The sequence below is a fragment of the Lontra canadensis genome, unplaced genomic scaffold (assembly GCF_010015895.1).
Source record: "Lontra canadensis isolate GAN:19392208 unplaced genomic scaffold, GSC_riverotter_1.0 scaffold63, whole genome shotgun sequence".
NCBI lineage: Eukaryota > Metazoa > Chordata > Mammalia > Carnivora > Mustelidae > Lontra > Lontra canadensis.
Genome location: NW_022631057.1, coordinates 9,414,041 through 9,430,712, shown reverse-complemented (window position 1 = coordinate 9,430,712; position 16,672 = coordinate 9,414,041). Strand labels below are relative to the sequence as shown.

Here is a 16,672-nt window from a genome sequence, read left to right as displayed (position 1 = left end):
CTCTCTCCCACACCAGCTTGCCCAACCTTCCCCCACCCTAGCTGCCTTTTGAGCTCTCAGCACCTGGTTCTCAACACAGCATCTTTCCTTCTGTAGCGGTTGCTGAGCTCCCGTCTGTGCCACCGTCCAAGGTTTATGCGCTTTTCGAACTAGGTCCGCCGCGTTACCCGTATAATGACTTAAGACAACAACGGAACAAACGCGTTTCTCCAAAGCGCCAACCTCTCAGATCCAGCACACGCTCCAACAGAGGGGACGAGGGTCGAGCGGCCCGGGAGGACTCGGATCCCCAAGGCTTTCCCTCCCTTTGGCTTTACAAACTGCCCAATGACCTGCTAGGGCGGGGATATTTCTTAAGGGCCCGCCCAATAACGGAGAGGGGGACGGGCCTCGCTGGGAACTCGGCCCAATGAGAGGCGCGGAGGGGGCGGGAGCCCCGCCAGGAGGCATGGCTGGCGGCTGGGCGGGGATATATAAGCCCCAGCTAGCCAGAGTGCTCCGGGATTCCTAGTGTTGCTGGAGACACGTAACGCGTCTGCAGCCAACGACCCTCCGCAAGCATCACCTGTCGGAATAGCCATGGTGAGAGGGAGCTGGGTGCACTGGCGGAGTCCACGGGGAGGGGGGTGCTGCGCGGGAGAGAGGTGCTGGGGGCGCCCGAGGGTCCCGGGTAAGGGCCAGCTGCGCGGGAAGGAGGGGAGGCCGGGCAGTCCGGGGTGTGTTGGGGGGCTTGGGCGCTCACGGCGACTACGGCGTGGGGGGCTGTGCGGAATGCCCGGGACGCCCGCCGCGTCCGAGCGCTGCTCTTCTGAGCTCCTTGCCCGGGAGAGGCGGGGAGGGGCGGACGTGAGCTGGAGAAGTTCTGCGCGCTTCGGCTGCGGACGGGAGGGAAGGGCGCGGGCCAGGCGGGGCGCCAGCGTGGTGAGGTCCGTCCCGCGCTGCGCGCAGCCTGGGGGCCCCCAATCCTGGCAGGGCTGGGCAGCGCGCTCCGGAGTTGGGAGCCTGGACCCGCCCCAGTTTTGTCCCGCGGCAGTCCGGGACAAAGGGGCGCCCGCCCCCAGCTGCAGTCCCCGCCTCCCTGTGAAGTCACACTCCTGCGCTGGAGGCCGGACCCGGGCCTCTCGGCCCACTCCGGCAGGTTTCTCCAGTTCTGCACTGTTTGTCTGGATGCCTTCGTCTCGCGCGGCCAGATTCCGGCCAGAAGTCAGAGGTGCACGACCTTGACCCCTCCCTGGTCAGGCATGTCCGTGAGCTCCTCCTGCCGTCTAAGGAGGGATATCTTTACTCCACTTCTCTTCTGGTTACCCAAGCCCGTGAATTCCCTCAGTTAAACCGAAGAGCTCAGGGTGTGTCAGGCGTCAGGGCCTCCCAGGAATCTTTAGACCCCGCCTGTGTCCTGAGCCCCCGTAAAGGCTCAGACGCTGTTTTGAAGAATAGCTCCTGAATTCGCTAAACTCTTGCCGGTTGTCTTAGAAGACCTCCTCCGCCTCTGGGACGTGTGCAAGCCCTTTCACACTCTAGACTGTGGGCTGAGAGGGTGGAGGACCAGAATAGAAAAGAGTCTGTCCCTTGTAGGAGTTACCTCAGGAGAGCTGAAAGGGCAGGGCGAGTCTTCTGGCTCCATCGTGACCATCCAGCAGCACTTACCTGGGTTGACTGTGTACTGCGGTGGGCAGGGACAAGTGTCCAGAGTCAGGGCCTATTCCCCCCCCCCCAAAAAAAGGGGAGGTTGCAGATGAGTTTTTTCAGACTAGCTCTAACTCCAGAGCCGCTGCCTCTGTTAACCCACAGACCTGAACTTCATCTTCTGCCCCTTCGGAAGGGACACAGAGTCCCCACCATGGGGGACCCCTTCTCCTAGGGGTCCAGTGCTGGAGGCCCCATCTTGGTGTGCAGTACTCTGAGCTTTCCTGTCCCCGCCCCGCCCAGCACACAGGGCACTAGGCAGTGGGACTTGACGGCTTGGTATCGGCTTTCTTTAGTTCCTGCCCCTGAAGACCTAGGCTTTTTAGCCACCTTCATTCTTGAGCCCTAAGGAAATGAAAAGAAAATGAGGTCGTTTGGCTTAAAGTGTGGGAAGGTCTGGAAAGGGAACCCAGGCTTTTGGGTTTTGGACCATGTAACTCACTGTCAGGCCTCTGGCTCCAGGGAGGGAGGATAAAAGGGTGCTTCTAGGGCCTTTTCAAGGCCCACTTGCTTCCCTTCACCATTCACACCACATCATCTCTCTGCTTCCCCCCAACAGCGCGAGTGTATCTCCATCCATGTGGGCCAGGCGGGCGTGCAGATGGGCAATGCCTGCTGGGAGCTCTACTGCTTGGAGCACGACATCCAGCCCAATGGCACCATGCTCAGTGACAAGGCGCTGGGCAGCGGCGATGACTCCTTCAACACCTTCTTCAGTGAGACCGGGGCTGGCAAGCATGTGCCCCGGGCTGTCTTTGTGGACCTGGAGCCTGCTGTCATAGGTGAGTGGGCGGGGTTCCCCTCTCCAGCCTGTATTTTTTTGTCAGCCCCAAAGTCAGTGGGGCGCTCTGCTTAGGGGAAAAGCTGTTGGAATGCAGGCAGTCCCCTGCCAAGAACAACTCTGAAGTCTGCTCTTTTGTCTAGACTCTGACTTCAGGAGGGGTCCTAAGGGCTTCCTGTGCCGAGAGGGTTATCGGTCAAACTGCTCTGCCCAGAAACTGCCAGATTTTTGAGTCAGGGGTCAGATGCAGAATGAAGGCTGCAGAAAAGAATGGTTATAAAAGCCGAAACTTTAAACTTACTTCCTTTTTCCTACCCGCAGACTCTTGAGCTTAACATTGCCTAAGGACCCGGGCACTGAGAACATTCTTAATGGCCCCCTACTCAGCCTTAACTGGAAGGAGCGGGCCCCTTAATAGGATGTGGACCTGTGGGATCTCGGCTGTTGCTGGCTCCCAGGAGGTTCTCTGCTTCCTCCTTTCTGCATCTGGATCCCCTCAGTTTCCTGTTCCTGAAAATTTTACCCTACCCTCTCCCCATCTTTCTCTTTCCTCCTCTCTCTCTTTCTTTTTCTTCCTTCCTTCCTTCCTTCCTTGTGTCTTTCCTTCCTTCCTTCTCTCTCTCTCTCTCTCTCTCTCCCTTCCTTCCTTCCTTTCAGATTTAACATATTTGAAAGAGAGCACAAGTGTGGGGGAGAGGGAGAAGCAGGCTCCCCACTGAACAGGGAACCCAATGAGGGGCTCGATCCCAGGACCCTAAGACCGTGACCTGAACCAAGGTCAGACACTTAACCGACTGAGCCACCCAAGCACTTCTCCATCTCCCCATCTTTCCAAAGACCGTTCTGTAGATGTTAAACTGTGGAGTGGGTTTTCTGCATCAGTCTGTGTTCTAGTCCCAGTCGAAAGTCATTGAGGGCACCTGGGTGGCTCAGTTGGTTGAATGACTGCCTTCAGCTCAGGTCATGATCCCAAAGTCCCGGGATTGAGTCCCGCATCGGGCTCCTAGCTTCATGTGGAGTCTGCTTCTCCCTCTGACCTTCTCCCCTCTCATGCTCTCTCTTACTCTCTCTCTCAAATAAATAAATAAAATCTTAAAAAAAAAAAAAAAAAAAGTCATTGAGATTCCCCTGGACCTCCTCTGATTCCTCACCAAGTAGAAGTGGCTATGAGGGAAGGCGCTGTTAAAGGGGCCCCCTGACTTACCCCCTCTCAGGCCCAGGGAGGACTAACTGACTTTGGAAGGGGGTCTCTGGAAGGCCTTTTGCCATTCATGCTCCCTTTTGCAGTTTTACCTAGGGGAGCTTAGCTTAACAGCATAAATCCTAGCACCTGTGTCCACGCAGCAGCGGTCCTAGCACCTGTGTCCTCGTGGGGGCTGAGACCAGCCTCTCTTACCTTTGCCCTCTTTCTTCCCCTCAAGATGGGGTAAGAACTGGCATTTATAGGCAGCTCTTCCACCCTGAGCAGCTGATATCTGGCAAGGAGGACGCTGCCAACAACTATGCCCGAGGCCACTACACTGTGGGGAAGGAGATCATCGATCTTGTGCTGGAGCGAATCCGAAAACTGGTGAGCATACCGAGCGCCCTGGACACCTTCAGGAGGTCCATGTGTCCTGACTCTCCCTTCCTGGCCTGGGAGGCTGGACATGCGTGGAAGAAAGGGAAACCACAGATCCGTGGCTGTGACCAGGGCCCGTGGTGTCCTGATGGCTCCTTTGGCTTGTCTGTCTCCTCGCCTTCCCCTAGGGGGAGCTGCGTGTCCTGGGTGTGGATCTAGGGTTAGGAGCCGGAGTAACTGGTTCTGCCCGGAGTCTGGACTCAGGCTCCCAAGCGGCTGGTTCCTAGCTTTGGCAGGTCTAACGTCCAATCCAAACCTTCTTTGAGCTTTGAGCCCTCTCTGCCCCCAGCGGGTAGGTGGAAGCTGCTCTGGCCGCTCAGCATGTTCTTAGATTCCTAAGCAGAACTTTACACCTGGAAGAGGCCCCACCGATTACTGGTTAGTTTTTAACCACTTCCCAGTTTACCCCATCCCTTGCCTGAGGCACTGAGAACCAGGAGTGAGGCCAAGTGGGAGCCGGTACTATGGCACTGGTCCTCTAGAGGGACTGTCCAGGCATACTTTTGCTCACTAGTTCAGACAGAGGACTTGCCAGTCATTGACTTGAGGAATGGGATTCTGTGCTCGCAAAAACAAAGTTCCCTTTGGGCTTCGGATTTTCTTTCCTTTTTTTTTTTTTTTTTTTTGAGAGAGCGAGAGATCACAAACAGCAGGGAGGGATAGAAGCAGACTCCCGGCTAAGAAGCCCAATGTAGAACTCTATCCCAGGCCCCTGGGATCATGACCTGAGTCAAAGGCAGATGCTTAACCAAGTCACCCAGGTGTCCTAGGATTTTTTTTAAGAGATTTTTGGGCTGGGTGGTGTGGGGAGGAGGGATGGTTTGCTTTTTGGGTTTTGTTTTTTGTTTTTTGGTTTGGTGAGGTGTTTGGGTTTTTTTAGTTGTTACCAGTTTGCATAAAGCTTGCTTTTTGTTTAAGTGATTTGGGATATAATTGCCATAGCATTAGTTTCAGGTGTACAACAGTGATTCACTATATGGATATATTGCAAATAAATGGAGAATTTTTATGTCCTCACTCCCTGTGCATCTGGTACAGCTTGACGCTCTTCTAAAAAATGTACACTCCATAAAGGGTGCATTTTTTTGTTTTAAGATTTTATCCATTTATTTGACAGACAGAGATCACAGACAGGCAGAGAGGCAGGCAGAGAAAAAGGGAAGCAGGCTCCCTGCTGAGCAGAGAGCCGGGCTGTGGCGCTGGATCCCAGGACTCTGGGATCATGACCTGAGCTGAAGGCAGAGGCTTTAACCCACTGAGCCACCCAGGCGCCCCCAGATTGATGCTCTTCTAGTCCCAAGGTCCAGCTACATCAGAAGTCAGCCTGGGTACTTGTTAAACCCGCAGGTCCCTGGATTCCAGTCTCAAGTTCGGGGCCAGGGAATCTCTATGTTCAACAAGATGCCGCCACTGCCTCCCCCTACCTCCTACTCTCTTGCAGAGTTGAGAGGGCCCAGCTGTCTGACAACAATGTTCCATCCCAGCCCACCCTCCTCACCTCTCCCCTCCCACCGCCCCTCACTTGCCACTTCATGAACACAGCAACGCCCTTTGAGGTCATCTGTCCCCTAGAACTCCAAACCCCTGTAGGTGTTGTGTTCTCTTCTCACCTCTACTGAGAAGAAACAAAAGAGCATGAGAGAACTTTCTGGAGTCACAGAAATTTCTGTATCTTGATTGGTAATGTAGGTATACACACTTGTTGAACCGTTCATTATACCTGCAATAAAATGTAGTACAAATTGTGGTACACGTTTTATTTTGTTTATTTTATTTATTTTGTTTTGTTTGTTTTCTAAATACAGAAGTGAATAAAGTTGTGGTTGGGACACAGTAGCTTTGGGGACAGAAAAGGGTTCTGTTGGGAGAAAGGGGCTGGGGAGCTAGGGGGCGGGGTGGGTCACCTGCCCGCTAACGCTGTTCTCTCCTACCCCAGACAGACCAGTGCACCGGCCTTCAGGGTTTCCTCATCTTCCACAGCTTTGGGGGTGGCACTGGCTCAGGCTTCACCTCCCTGTTGATGGAGCGGCTTTCTGTTGACTACGGCAAGAAGTCCAAGTTGGAATTTGCCATCTACCCCGCGCCCCAGGTGTCCACGGCCGTGGTGGAGCCCTACAACTCCATCCTGACCACCCACACCACCCTGGAGCACTCAGACTGTGCCTTCATGGTGGACAACGAGGCCATCTACGACATATGCCGGCGCAACCTGGACATCGAGCGCCCCACCTACACCAACCTCAACCGGCTCATCGGCCAGATCGTGTCCTCCATCACGGCCTCCCTGCGCTTCGACGGGGCCCTCAACGTGGACCTCACGGAGTTCCAGACCAACCTGGTGCCCTACCCCCGCATCCACTTCCCCCTGGTGACCTATGCCCCCATCGTCTCGGCTGAGAAGGCCTACCATGAGCAGCTGTCAGTGGCAGAGATCACCAACGCCTGCTTCGAGCCCTCCAACCAGATGGTCAAGTGTGACCCTCGCCATGGCAAATACATGGCCTGCTGCATGCTGTACCGTGGGGAAGTGGTGCCCAAGGACGTGAACGCCGCCATCGCCGCTATCAAGACCAAGCGCACCATCCAGTTTGTGGACTGGTGTCCCACAGGTTTCAAGGCAAGCTGGGAATGAAGTCGGGGGTGGGAGGGGTGCAGTGGGGGAGAGGGGAGGCGGTGAGCACGAGGCCTGTGTACCCGCCAAGAGGGGAGATTGCTACAGAGTGGCAGGACTACAAAAGCTCTAGGGATGGAGAGATTCGGGCAAATAACAGCTTTTTTATTCTGCTCAAAATCTTGTCTTTATGAAAGGAAAAGCAGGTTTCACGTTTCTTAGCCTGGCAAATAAGCACTCCCTGGGTTTGCCAGTCGGGTTGGGACCAATCGTTTACCTGTGCCAGGGACATACCCACCCAATAGGACTCCAGCTGGGAAGAGCGTGCTTCTGGAAACGCAGAAAGGCTTTCCATTCAGATAATGGGCACGACATGGTCGGAAGATCTATGAACGCAGCCCCTTCCTTTTGAAGTAATGAGGAAGAATTTGTTTATGCCCCTTTCTTTTCTCGCTCCACATTCCCAGAGGGTACTGAGCAAGTTCAAGTTGTATGGGTTTTGTTCCAGGGTGAGATTAGAAAGATTAAAGGTGGCAGCTGTGGCATTTAGAAAACCCACAGCTTCCCTGCCCGGTGTTGCTATTGCAGACGTGACCATGACGGGAGGGGACACAGGGACTCCGGTGTTAAAGCCAACAGCCATGTGCTGGGACTGAAGAGCTGTCCTGTAGCTCAAAACTAACAACCTGGGCTAGGAAGTGTGGGAGGTGAATTCTCCCAACTCCATATTAGGAAAGCTTCAGCTACTGGGAGAAAGAATAGGCTGCCTTCAGGAAGTAGTAAGCTTGCTGTCTGGAGAGGCAGTTAAGAGGGAAGTTGACTTTTTTTTTTTTTTAAACGCTGAATATGAAATGTATATGTTCTGACAGAGCAATGTTTAAGGTAGGATAGGTTTAGATCCAATTGGAGATCTCACAAGATTTTATATTTTTTAAACTATTTTCTAAACTATAGAAAATTGGGGAGATTAGTACAATTTACATGTACACTGTCTAGATTCAACATCTGACTCTCCTAGGCTTCCTTTATTTTTGCTTTGCTGACCCATTTACACTCATTTACAGACATTTCTGACCCACTGGTCTGTTTTTGTGCCTAACAAAATTAATACTCCTCCAAAATAAGAATACCTAAGTCAATATTTGAACTTTCCCAATTTCCACAAGTATCTCTCATATCCGTTTGCCAAAGTCAGGATATAATCTAGGCCCAGGCATACTATTTGTCTCTTCATTCTTTTAATGTAAAGCAGCCACCCTTTTTCTGGGCGGTGGTTTTGAAGGGACTGGTCTTAGGGTCTTGAAAGTCCCACATTCTGGATCTGTTTGTTTCCTAATGGTGGTAAACTTGCTCCCTTATCCCTGTGTTCCTTATAGACTGGCAAATGCCAGACACCAGGGGACAGCCGCCTCCGGGCTTTGGGAGTCCTTCCGCAGACCCCTCCCCGGGAACCCAGAACCAGGAGCTTACCCTGCTTGCTATTTCTTCTTAGGTTGGCATTAACTACCAGCCCCCCACAGTGGTGCCCGGGGGTGACCTGGCCAAGGTGCAGCGGGCCGTGTGCATGCTGAGCAACACCACAGCCATCGCCGAGGCCTGGGCCCGCCTCGACCACAAGTTTGACCTGATGTACGCCAAACGGGCCTTTGTGCACTGGTACGTGGGCGAGGGCATGGAGGAAGGAGAGTTCTCAGAGGCTCGGGAGGACCTGGCCGCCCTGGAGAAGGATTATGAAGAAGTGGGAACAGAGTCTATAGACGGCGAAGATGAAAGTGAGGAGTTCTAGGGGGTCCTGGCCCCTGCGAAGATGAAAGTGAGGAGTTCTAGGGGGTCCTGGCCCCTGCAGTGCCCAGTCTCTCTACCTAGTTTTGTATTTCTCTTTCCACTGTTTCCCTAACCCCCTACCAATACAGTCAGTGTTGCAAGTGATGTGGAGCTCTGTGATGTGAGGTTCTGCCCAGGCACGGGCCTTCACTAACTTCCCAACATCCTCGTCGTCCTTCTGAGTTAAGGGGCAGGGCGGCCTCTGCCTCCCAGGGCTTCCAGCCAGGGGGTTGCCTACGGGAGGACCGATCAGACCACCCTGACACATAGGCGGGGGCTCAGGACCTGGACTGTGGTGCCTTGACTTCAGTGGTGGTTCCCTGTGTGTACCCCCTTATCCCAATCCCCCCCCCCCAAGGAAAGGTAAACCTTCTAGAGGTTCTGGCGAAAGCTGCTGGAAGTTTGTCTGCCCCTAGCATTCCAGGACAGAAAGTCTGTCTCAGTTTCAATGCCAGGAAGGAGTCAAGTATGCTGGTTTTTGTTTTTGTTTTTTTTTTTAACCTATCCTCCCTCCTCATGGCCAACAGAGGGCAGTAGAGGTTGAAGCCACAAGAACTGACAAGCCAATCTGCAGCCGCCATCTTAAAATTTAGGGCTCGAGCCGGATGCCGTATGAAGTGAAGGCACAGGGTCCAAGAACCAGGATCCCAGAAGACGGGGTCTTTAGCTTGGGGCTGTGAACATCTGAAATACTTTTCAAAGTGCCTATGAGCCTTTTAGACAAAAAAGTCTATATTTTTTTATTTTTAAAGGGGTCCCTGATGAGAAAGGTACAGTTCTAGGACCTGGCCACATACGGTCTTAGAGATCAATGTATTAGTCAGTAGAAGGACCTAGCAGGACCTGGGAGGAAAGTGGAGGGTCCCTTCCAGCATGGCCTGAGTTCGGGGAGGTCTCTTTAATGTGCTTGAAAGCCCCTCGGCCAGACAGGAATGTGTTCTCTAAAGAGGTGGGATATCTCCATTTGACCAAGCTCTGCCCCTGTCAAGGCCATTGAGCGAAACCCAGCCCAGCCCCCACCAGAAGGGTAGGGCCTGTACTCTTCGTCTGAGTCTACCTGCTTTTTATTTTTCAGACTTTGAATTGCAGCGTGTCACTCAGGATGGGTCTCCGCTTTTTTTGGGCACCAGTGAGCCTTGGGGCTACCCGGATGTGTCCGCAGTGGCCTTGCTCTGGGTTCAGGGGACAAGTTTCTTAATGCTAACCTAGGAACTGATTCCCAACATCTATAAGCCTTGCTGGATTGATCCCTGAGGGGGGTTGTTCAGTGTCCTAGAGCTCATGAGCACAGCACTCAGATCCAGACTTTGACCCCTACCCGTGAAGCTGTAGACGTTTCAGAGGGCTTGTGGACCTATGTAAATTGTCAATCCCAGGCAACTGAATGGGTCTCTTCCTGAAGATCCACAAGGACTTAGGGCTTGGGTTAGAGGTAGAGTTAAGGTGTAGTAGGAAGGGAAGGAGGTTAGGAAAACGTGGCCAGCGCCTATTCAAGACCTGGATTAGTCTATGTTCAGCAAGTACGTCCAGCCTGCTCTACTGCTCTACTCTATCTTCACCTAGAAACCGAGAGCTGACATTTTCTCTCCTCTTTCTTTCCCTGCTTTTTGTCTCACTGGACACATGAATTCATACATACTAGCAGTTCTTCCTCTATGGGTTCAAACCACTAAATAGAGAGACCCCTCCTCGCCCTACAGGTGTCCCAGGCATTGGGAAGGAGAACAGCCAGTGGGAATTAGACACCTAACCCCGAGGCCCTCCTGTGATGAGAACCAGGGATCGGGTGAGTCAGTTACAAGTGGGTGGAGCGAGCCAGATAATTTATTTGGATAAACTTGCAGCTGCCATCCTCTTCTCCTATGGCCACAAACTAGAATAGGTATAAGTCACTTTCCCTTCTCTCACTTCCTATCCCTTTTCTGTGTGTATTTTCGAAATAAGCAGGAGGAGTCTTTTGTTACGTCTGTGTCTGGACTCCACCCCTCCCCTCCAACACCCACTGCTGAGCCCCAGATAGAGCCATATCCTTGGGTCCCCAGGGAGAGGCTTGCCCGGTTCCTTTCCAGCTATGGAGTCGTTGGTGGGGTAATGATGGAGAAGCATAGAGCTTCTTGCCGTGGGAGCTGTGGTCTGACACTGAACTCACTCAGTGTCTTCATAAGTACTCTACGTAAAGCATGACCCTAACGTGAGCATTAGGGTGGGGTGTTCATGCAGAGTTTTTCCTGGAGCTGGCAGCAGGTGTGCACCGGCCCTGGCCATAGCAGGGCCTAAACCCAGATGACCTCCTGCAGGTACCCCCTTCCCTTTGTAACAGACCCAGGACCTGGGACTCTGGTGGGAAGTTGGCTCTGCGGAGTCCTTGCAGAGGAGGGTGGTTATCCCGCTGGTGATCAGAACAGGACACTAAAAGGCGTTAGCCTCAATGACAGGGAAGATTAGAGCATCTCTACCGCGGCTAGCCGGTGTTAGAAGCTTGACAAAAAATTCCCACCCTCAAAAAAATATGGAGGCCTCGGCAGTTTCTTTCTCTCTCTGGTGCAGATTTTCACTAATTCCTGGTATTCAGGCCCCTCCTTACCTCTCCCCTGAGCTGTGCCTGAGATGCCTGACACCAGAGCCTTTTAGATCTGACTGCTCCGAGGTGTAACCTTGTTTTCTTCTGGATGTGTTAACGGGTGCCTGCCAGTTCTAAGGTGAAAGACAGGGTCCTGGGGTCTGACTGCTTTTTTGTGAAGATTTTTGACTGGTCTTGCTGTTCTTGCCTCTTCCCTGTATCCCTCTCCCCCTCCCTCCACCTTCCGAACTCCCCAGGGTTTCCAGTCCCTTGGCCTTTTGGAGATCGGTGATGGGAGCCCTCTTGCTTCTTGTAACCACATTGTGTCGTGCACAGTCCTAGCTACAGCAAGGAACCGATCTGGTGCCTCTCTTTGTCTTCCCTCTTCCTTAAAGCTCAGATTGGGGTGAGAAATGTGCAGGGTGCACCTAGAGGACATGGGAATCCCCAGCTCCTCCTTCTGAGAGGACTGGCACTTGAGCCAGATACTGAAGGTGTACTGGGATGGAGAGAAGGCAGGCTGTTCCCGGCAGAGACTGGCAGAGGAAAAGATACAGGAAGCACAGATATATTCTCTTCAGTTTGTAGCTGAAACTTGAGATGGAAGAAGGGGGAGCTAGAGAAAAAGATACTGACCTAAAGGACCTTGGTTTTGCCTTCTATTTCTTGAATGTTTATTGAGTGAGTACCTACTATGTAGCACAGATTATTCTAGATGCTAGACAGAACCAATGAGGCAACAGAGGAGTTTGAATTTTCTGCTGTATAAAACCTTCAGTGGCTGTCAAATGCCAGCATCCAGGGTCACCTGTCCTTAAAGCAGTGGTTCTCAGGCTAGGGTATGTCACAGACGGTTTGGGTTGGCACACCTGCAGAGGGGGTGTTGGGCGTGCCGCGGGGAGAGAGCTCGGCTGCTACTGCAAGCATCCTACGAGGCACAGACAGACCTCTCAACAAGAACTGTCCTGCCCCAAAATGTCAGTCGTGTCGAGACTGAAAACCTTGCCTTAAAGAATTGCTTGGCAGTTGCAAGAAGGGTCAGTTCCCAAGCACAGTGCAGGAGAGGGGTAGAGGCAGCTGTGGTAAGTGAGGTGAGGGCTGATGCTTCACCCAGAGCTGTGAGATGGGGAAGAGAAGAGGTTGGAATCCCAATATTTAGGACCAGCTGGTGTGGCCTATGGAGAGAGTTGTGCATGACCGGATTCCTGCCATGGACGCCATGAGATGCTGTCCCTCCATGTTATTCTGCTTGGGTTTGGAGAGGAATTCGTCTTCAGACACTGTATTCCATCTCCTAAGGCTGCCATAAACCAAGGACCACTGACTGGGGGGCTTATGCAACAGAAATCAACTTTCTCACGGTTCTGGACACTGGAAGTCCGACGTGAAGGTGTCGTCAGGGTTGGTTCCTTCTGCAGCTTCTCCCCTGGACTTACAGATGGCCATCTTCTTCCTGTGTCCTCACATGGTCTTCCCTCTGTGCCTGTGTCCCCATTTCCTCCTCTTATGAGGACACCAGTCATCTAGGACTCACCGTATGACTTTATCTTAATTACCTCTTGAAAGGTCCTATCTCTCATACAGTCCCAGTCTGAGGTATGTCAGCATATGAATTTTGTGGGGGCACAGTTCAGCCTTTAACAGACAATGCTGAGCTTGAGTTCCCTGGGGGTCAGCCAAAGCACACGGAGCCCCCGGAGATGCTGCTCTGAAACTCAGGGTCCGGGCGTGAGATCACCCATGGAGAGTACCGAAGGACAGAGGAGATGCCCCAGAGAGCTCTGCTGTCCAGACAGATAGAGAGACCTCCCAGCCCAGGGGAGAGAACAGTCACAGAAGGTTTGGGGACGGGATGTGTTTTTAGTCCTTGATGCTAGAGTCAGAGCTGCAACAGAGACAGACGGGTACTGGTATAGTTGGGTCTGCAGGTGGGAAGTTGGAATTCCTGGCTTCTGTTTTTTATTTTTTATTAAAGATTTTTATTTATTGGGGCACCTGGGTGGCTCAGTGGGTTAAGCCTCTGCCTTCAGCTCGGGTCATGATCTCAGGGTCCTGGGACTGAGCCCCACATTGGGGTCTCTGCTCGGCGGGGAGCCTGCTTCCCTTTCTCTCTGCCTACTTGTGATCTCTGTCTGTCAAATAAATAAAATCTTTTTTTAAGTCAAAAAATTTTAAAAGGGGCACCTGGATGGCTCAGTGGGTTAAAGCCTCTGCCTTCGGCTCAGGTCATGATTCCAGGGTCCTGGGATCGAGCCCCGCATCGGGCTCTCTGCTCAGCGGGGAGCCTGCTTCCCCTCCTCTCTCTCTGCCTGCCTCTCTGCCTACTTGTGATCTCTATCTGTCAAATAAATAAATAAAATCTTAAAAAAAATTTTTTTTTAAAAAGATTTTTATTTATTTGAGAGAGAGAAAGCACAAGCAGGGGGAGGGGCAGAGGGAGAAACAGACTCCACACTGAGCGGGGAGCCCGGTGTGGGGCTTGATCCCAGAACCCTGGGATCCTGACTCAGCTAAAGGCAGACATTTAACCAACTAAGCCACCCAGGTACCCCTATTTTTTATTTAAAGTAGAAGAATTCATCTTTGGGACACTTGGATGACTCAGTTGATTAAGTGTCTGCCTTCGGCTCAGGTCATGATCCTGGGGTCCTGGATTCGAGTCCCACATCCCTGCTGAGCAGGGAGGGGCTTCTCCCACTGCCTGCCACTTCCCCCAGCTTTTGCCCTCTCTCTCTCTCTCTCTCTGACAAATAAATAAAATATAAAATGTTAAAAAAAGAATTCATCTTTGATTCATTCACATGAATGGCATAAAAAGAATAGGATACTACTCGAGACTTTTGATTTTCTGGGGGTAATGGGAAGAAGCATCCCTGCTCTCTACCCAATGAATCTGAAAATGCCCAGCAGCAGACATCGCCTCACCCCCTCTGAGCCCTCAGGGTCCTAGACCCCTCAATGCAGCCACTACCAAGGAAGGGGTCCCTGGCATTGGGGGGGGGGGCACCTGAGTCTAAGCTTAGAAGGGAAGAAACACAAAGAGGAAGCTACGTGAACAGATTACAATATGCAACAAAGATGAGTAGGAATGGGAATAAAGTCTGGAGTCTAGTCTATGGGGTTGATGGTGACTGGGTTTTGAAGGCTGAATAGGAGTTGGCCAGAAAGGAACAAGGCAGAGGGCACAGCATAACATCTCAGAACTACTACAGCTAGATTTCTGCTGCCAGGGCCAACGATTCAGGGCAGAATGGTGGGAGACAGGTGAAAATTCAACAGGAACAGGCCATGTCTTCACAGCACAGCTATCTTCCTACCCAAACAAGAGGTCCCTATGAAGAGTGAGAAGAAAGGACCCTTCCTGTGCTTGAGCCTTTGAGGACAGGGCCTATGTCTCAGTCACGCCCATATAGTGCAGCCCCATGGTGCCCATTTGGGTACTAAGTTAAGGTGACGGACTCAGGTGTGAGTCAGGAAGATGGGAGTCGGAGTGCTCTGTTAAGGACAGAAAGATGGTGACTGCCTGAGACCTCAGAAGTCTGGGAGTTAAGGTTCAGAAGATGGTTATAAATGCTGCTGACTGCCCACATCCCTGGCTCCTTGTTTCCCACCTCACAGTGAAGCGGGTTCCTTCGTACTGGGGAGAAAGAACAAAGCTGGAGACAAAATTGGTGACAGAGCTCCGGGCCCCAGCCTCAAGCAGAGACTGCTTTTGCACTTCCTGGAGCATTCTGACACACGCACACACACGCACCAACCAACCCCCCCATCAGAAGAGCCAGTGGGCGCTCTGGGTGCTGGCTTGGCCGTGACTTGAACACCTGCTCACGAAGACCTGGGCGGACTCAGCCAAGGCAGCTGTGTGGAATTCCCTTGTTGACAGGAAGGGCTGGGGGTGCTGCAGCCCGCCCGGCTTCCTCTCCCCCTCTTTGCTCTAGCCTTCAGGAGGGAGGCGTGCAGTACAGCAGGCTGGGAAGAGGGATGACCCAGCTCTCAGGGGAGGGGTGGAGACCTCGTCAAGTAATTCTCTCCTCCGGACACTCCTTGTCTGTAAGTTGAGGCCATGGACCAGATGTCCAGTTAGGGACACTTCCTGTGTATGGACATGGACACAGAACCTAGGCAGTAAGGAAGAAATCCAGCGACGTGGGTGTTCAAGGGGCAGGTGGGCGGGCGCGCGCGTGCGCGCGCGCGCACACACACACACACACACGCGCGCACTCTCTCTCTCTCTTTCTTGCTGATCTAGAGTCTGGTTCTTCCCATCAAGTCTGAGCAGGCTCCCCGCCTCAGGCAGGCTCCTTGGAAGGCTGTCGCTTGCCTCCTCTGGGAGGGGCTGCTTTTAGACTATCACATCAGGAAGTCCGCAGGCAAGTCCCATACAGGATTTTCTGGAGCAGCCACTAAAGGTGAAAAAGCAGAACCTGGCCCATTTGGTCACCTTGTACTAACGAGCGGCTTACCAGGGATTAGTCCCCATCCCCACTGGGGGATGGGCCCCTGGAATGGATTTCATAAGCTCTGAGCACAACTCATGTCTAATTGCTATATTTAAGACTCTGCAGAGGTGTGAGGGGCAGTGTGCAAATCCATTCAGCTGGCTTTAAAAAGCACAGAGCAGCTTAACTCATGATTAAGAGCAGACTTTGCAGCCAGAATATCTAGATCTGAATCCCAGCTTGGTTACTTAATCGCTGTGTGGCCTTTGTCATGTTCCCAGGCCTCCGTTTCCTCATCCCTCAAATGAGCCTAGAACACCAGGCCCTGCCTCCTAGGGTGGTTATGAGGCTAAACCCACAGTGCTTAGAACAGGACCTGGGACATGCAGCAAGTGTCTGTTGGCGCTCATTGCTGTCAATACGGCAGTTAGCATAACCCGCTGCAGGGGGACGAGGGGGACTTTCTGTATTGGTCTGAGCATCTTCCATCACTGTTCTCCATATAGAATCCTCTGTTCCTATTCTAAGCAATCACGTCTTTGTCTTCCCTGATGCTCTTCCTTCCCCGCAAATTAAGCTCTTTTGAAGATACTCATTCTCGGTGGTTAATTATTCCAATTTTCCTTTCCGCCAAGACCTCTCACCACTTGCATTCCTCCTCTCCCCAAGTCCCAGTGTTCTGGAGCCCGCACAATTGGCTCTGTGCGTCCAAGCTCTGGCTGTAGGCCCACCCACACAAAGCACCCCTCAGTACCTCTTTGCTCCCTCCCCTGCCCGCAGCCAGGGCCTCGGCATCTCACCCGTGCTTTCAGAAGCTTCTAGGTAGGTCAGAGGGTGCCATTCATTATGTACAAGCAGAACTTTGTCCTAATTCCCAGCCACTCAGCCAGCAGTGAGACCCAAATATTTTATCAGAGCGATAGGCAGGCATTGGCTCTGGCAGAAGGGTTCCAACAGGAAGAATCCCGTATGAATTGTGAAGGCCCTGTGTTTGAACCTCATTCCTGTGCTCTCCTTCCACCTAAAACAAGCCACCCCAAATTTCAGTGGCTTAAAACAACCATGTATTTGCTCATGATTCTGTAATTTGGGCAGAGCTTGGTGGCGGCCGCTCACTGTTGCTCAGTGGGGTTGGCTGGGGCAGCCCGAG

The 16,672-nt window shown here is 52.5% G+C and overlaps 1 protein-coding gene across 2 annotated transcripts; it reads left to right on the top strand.

Annotated features, from left to right (window-relative positions):
* Positions 1-519: 519 nt before the first annotated feature.
* Positions 520-8,496, top strand: LOC116879808 (tubulin alpha-8 chain). Of its 2 annotated transcripts, none has more exons than XM_032878292.1 (5): positions 520-582; positions 2,246-2,468; positions 3,889-4,037; positions 6,025-6,705; positions 8,192-8,496. In XM_032878292.1, exons 1-5 carry the CDS (start codon positions 580-582, stop codon positions 8,483-8,485), a joined length of 1,350 nt encoding a protein of 449 aa, XP_032734183.1. In that variant the 5' UTR covers positions 520-579; the 3' UTR covers positions 8,486-8,496. The 2 variants fall into 2 exon arrangements, with proteins under 2 accessions (XP_032734183.1, XP_032734184.1); XM_032878293.1 differs by lacking the exon at positions 520-582 and adding an exon at positions 1,192-1,210.
* The last annotated feature ends 8,176 nt before the right edge of the window (positions 8,497-16,672 follow it).

What these genes read in the sequence shown, in the direction of transcription:
- LOC116879808 (XM_032878292.1), top strand. An exon ending in CCTGGAGCCTGCTGTCATAG is followed by an intron (nt 2,469 to 3,888) that starts GTGAGTGGGCGG and finishes CTTCCCCTCAAG; the next exon opens with ATGGGGTAAGAACTGGCATT. An exon ending in TGGAGCGAATCCGAAAACTG is followed by an intron (nt 4,038 to 6,024) that starts GTGAGCATACCG and finishes CTCCTACCCCAG; the next exon opens with ACAGACCAGTGCACCGGCCT.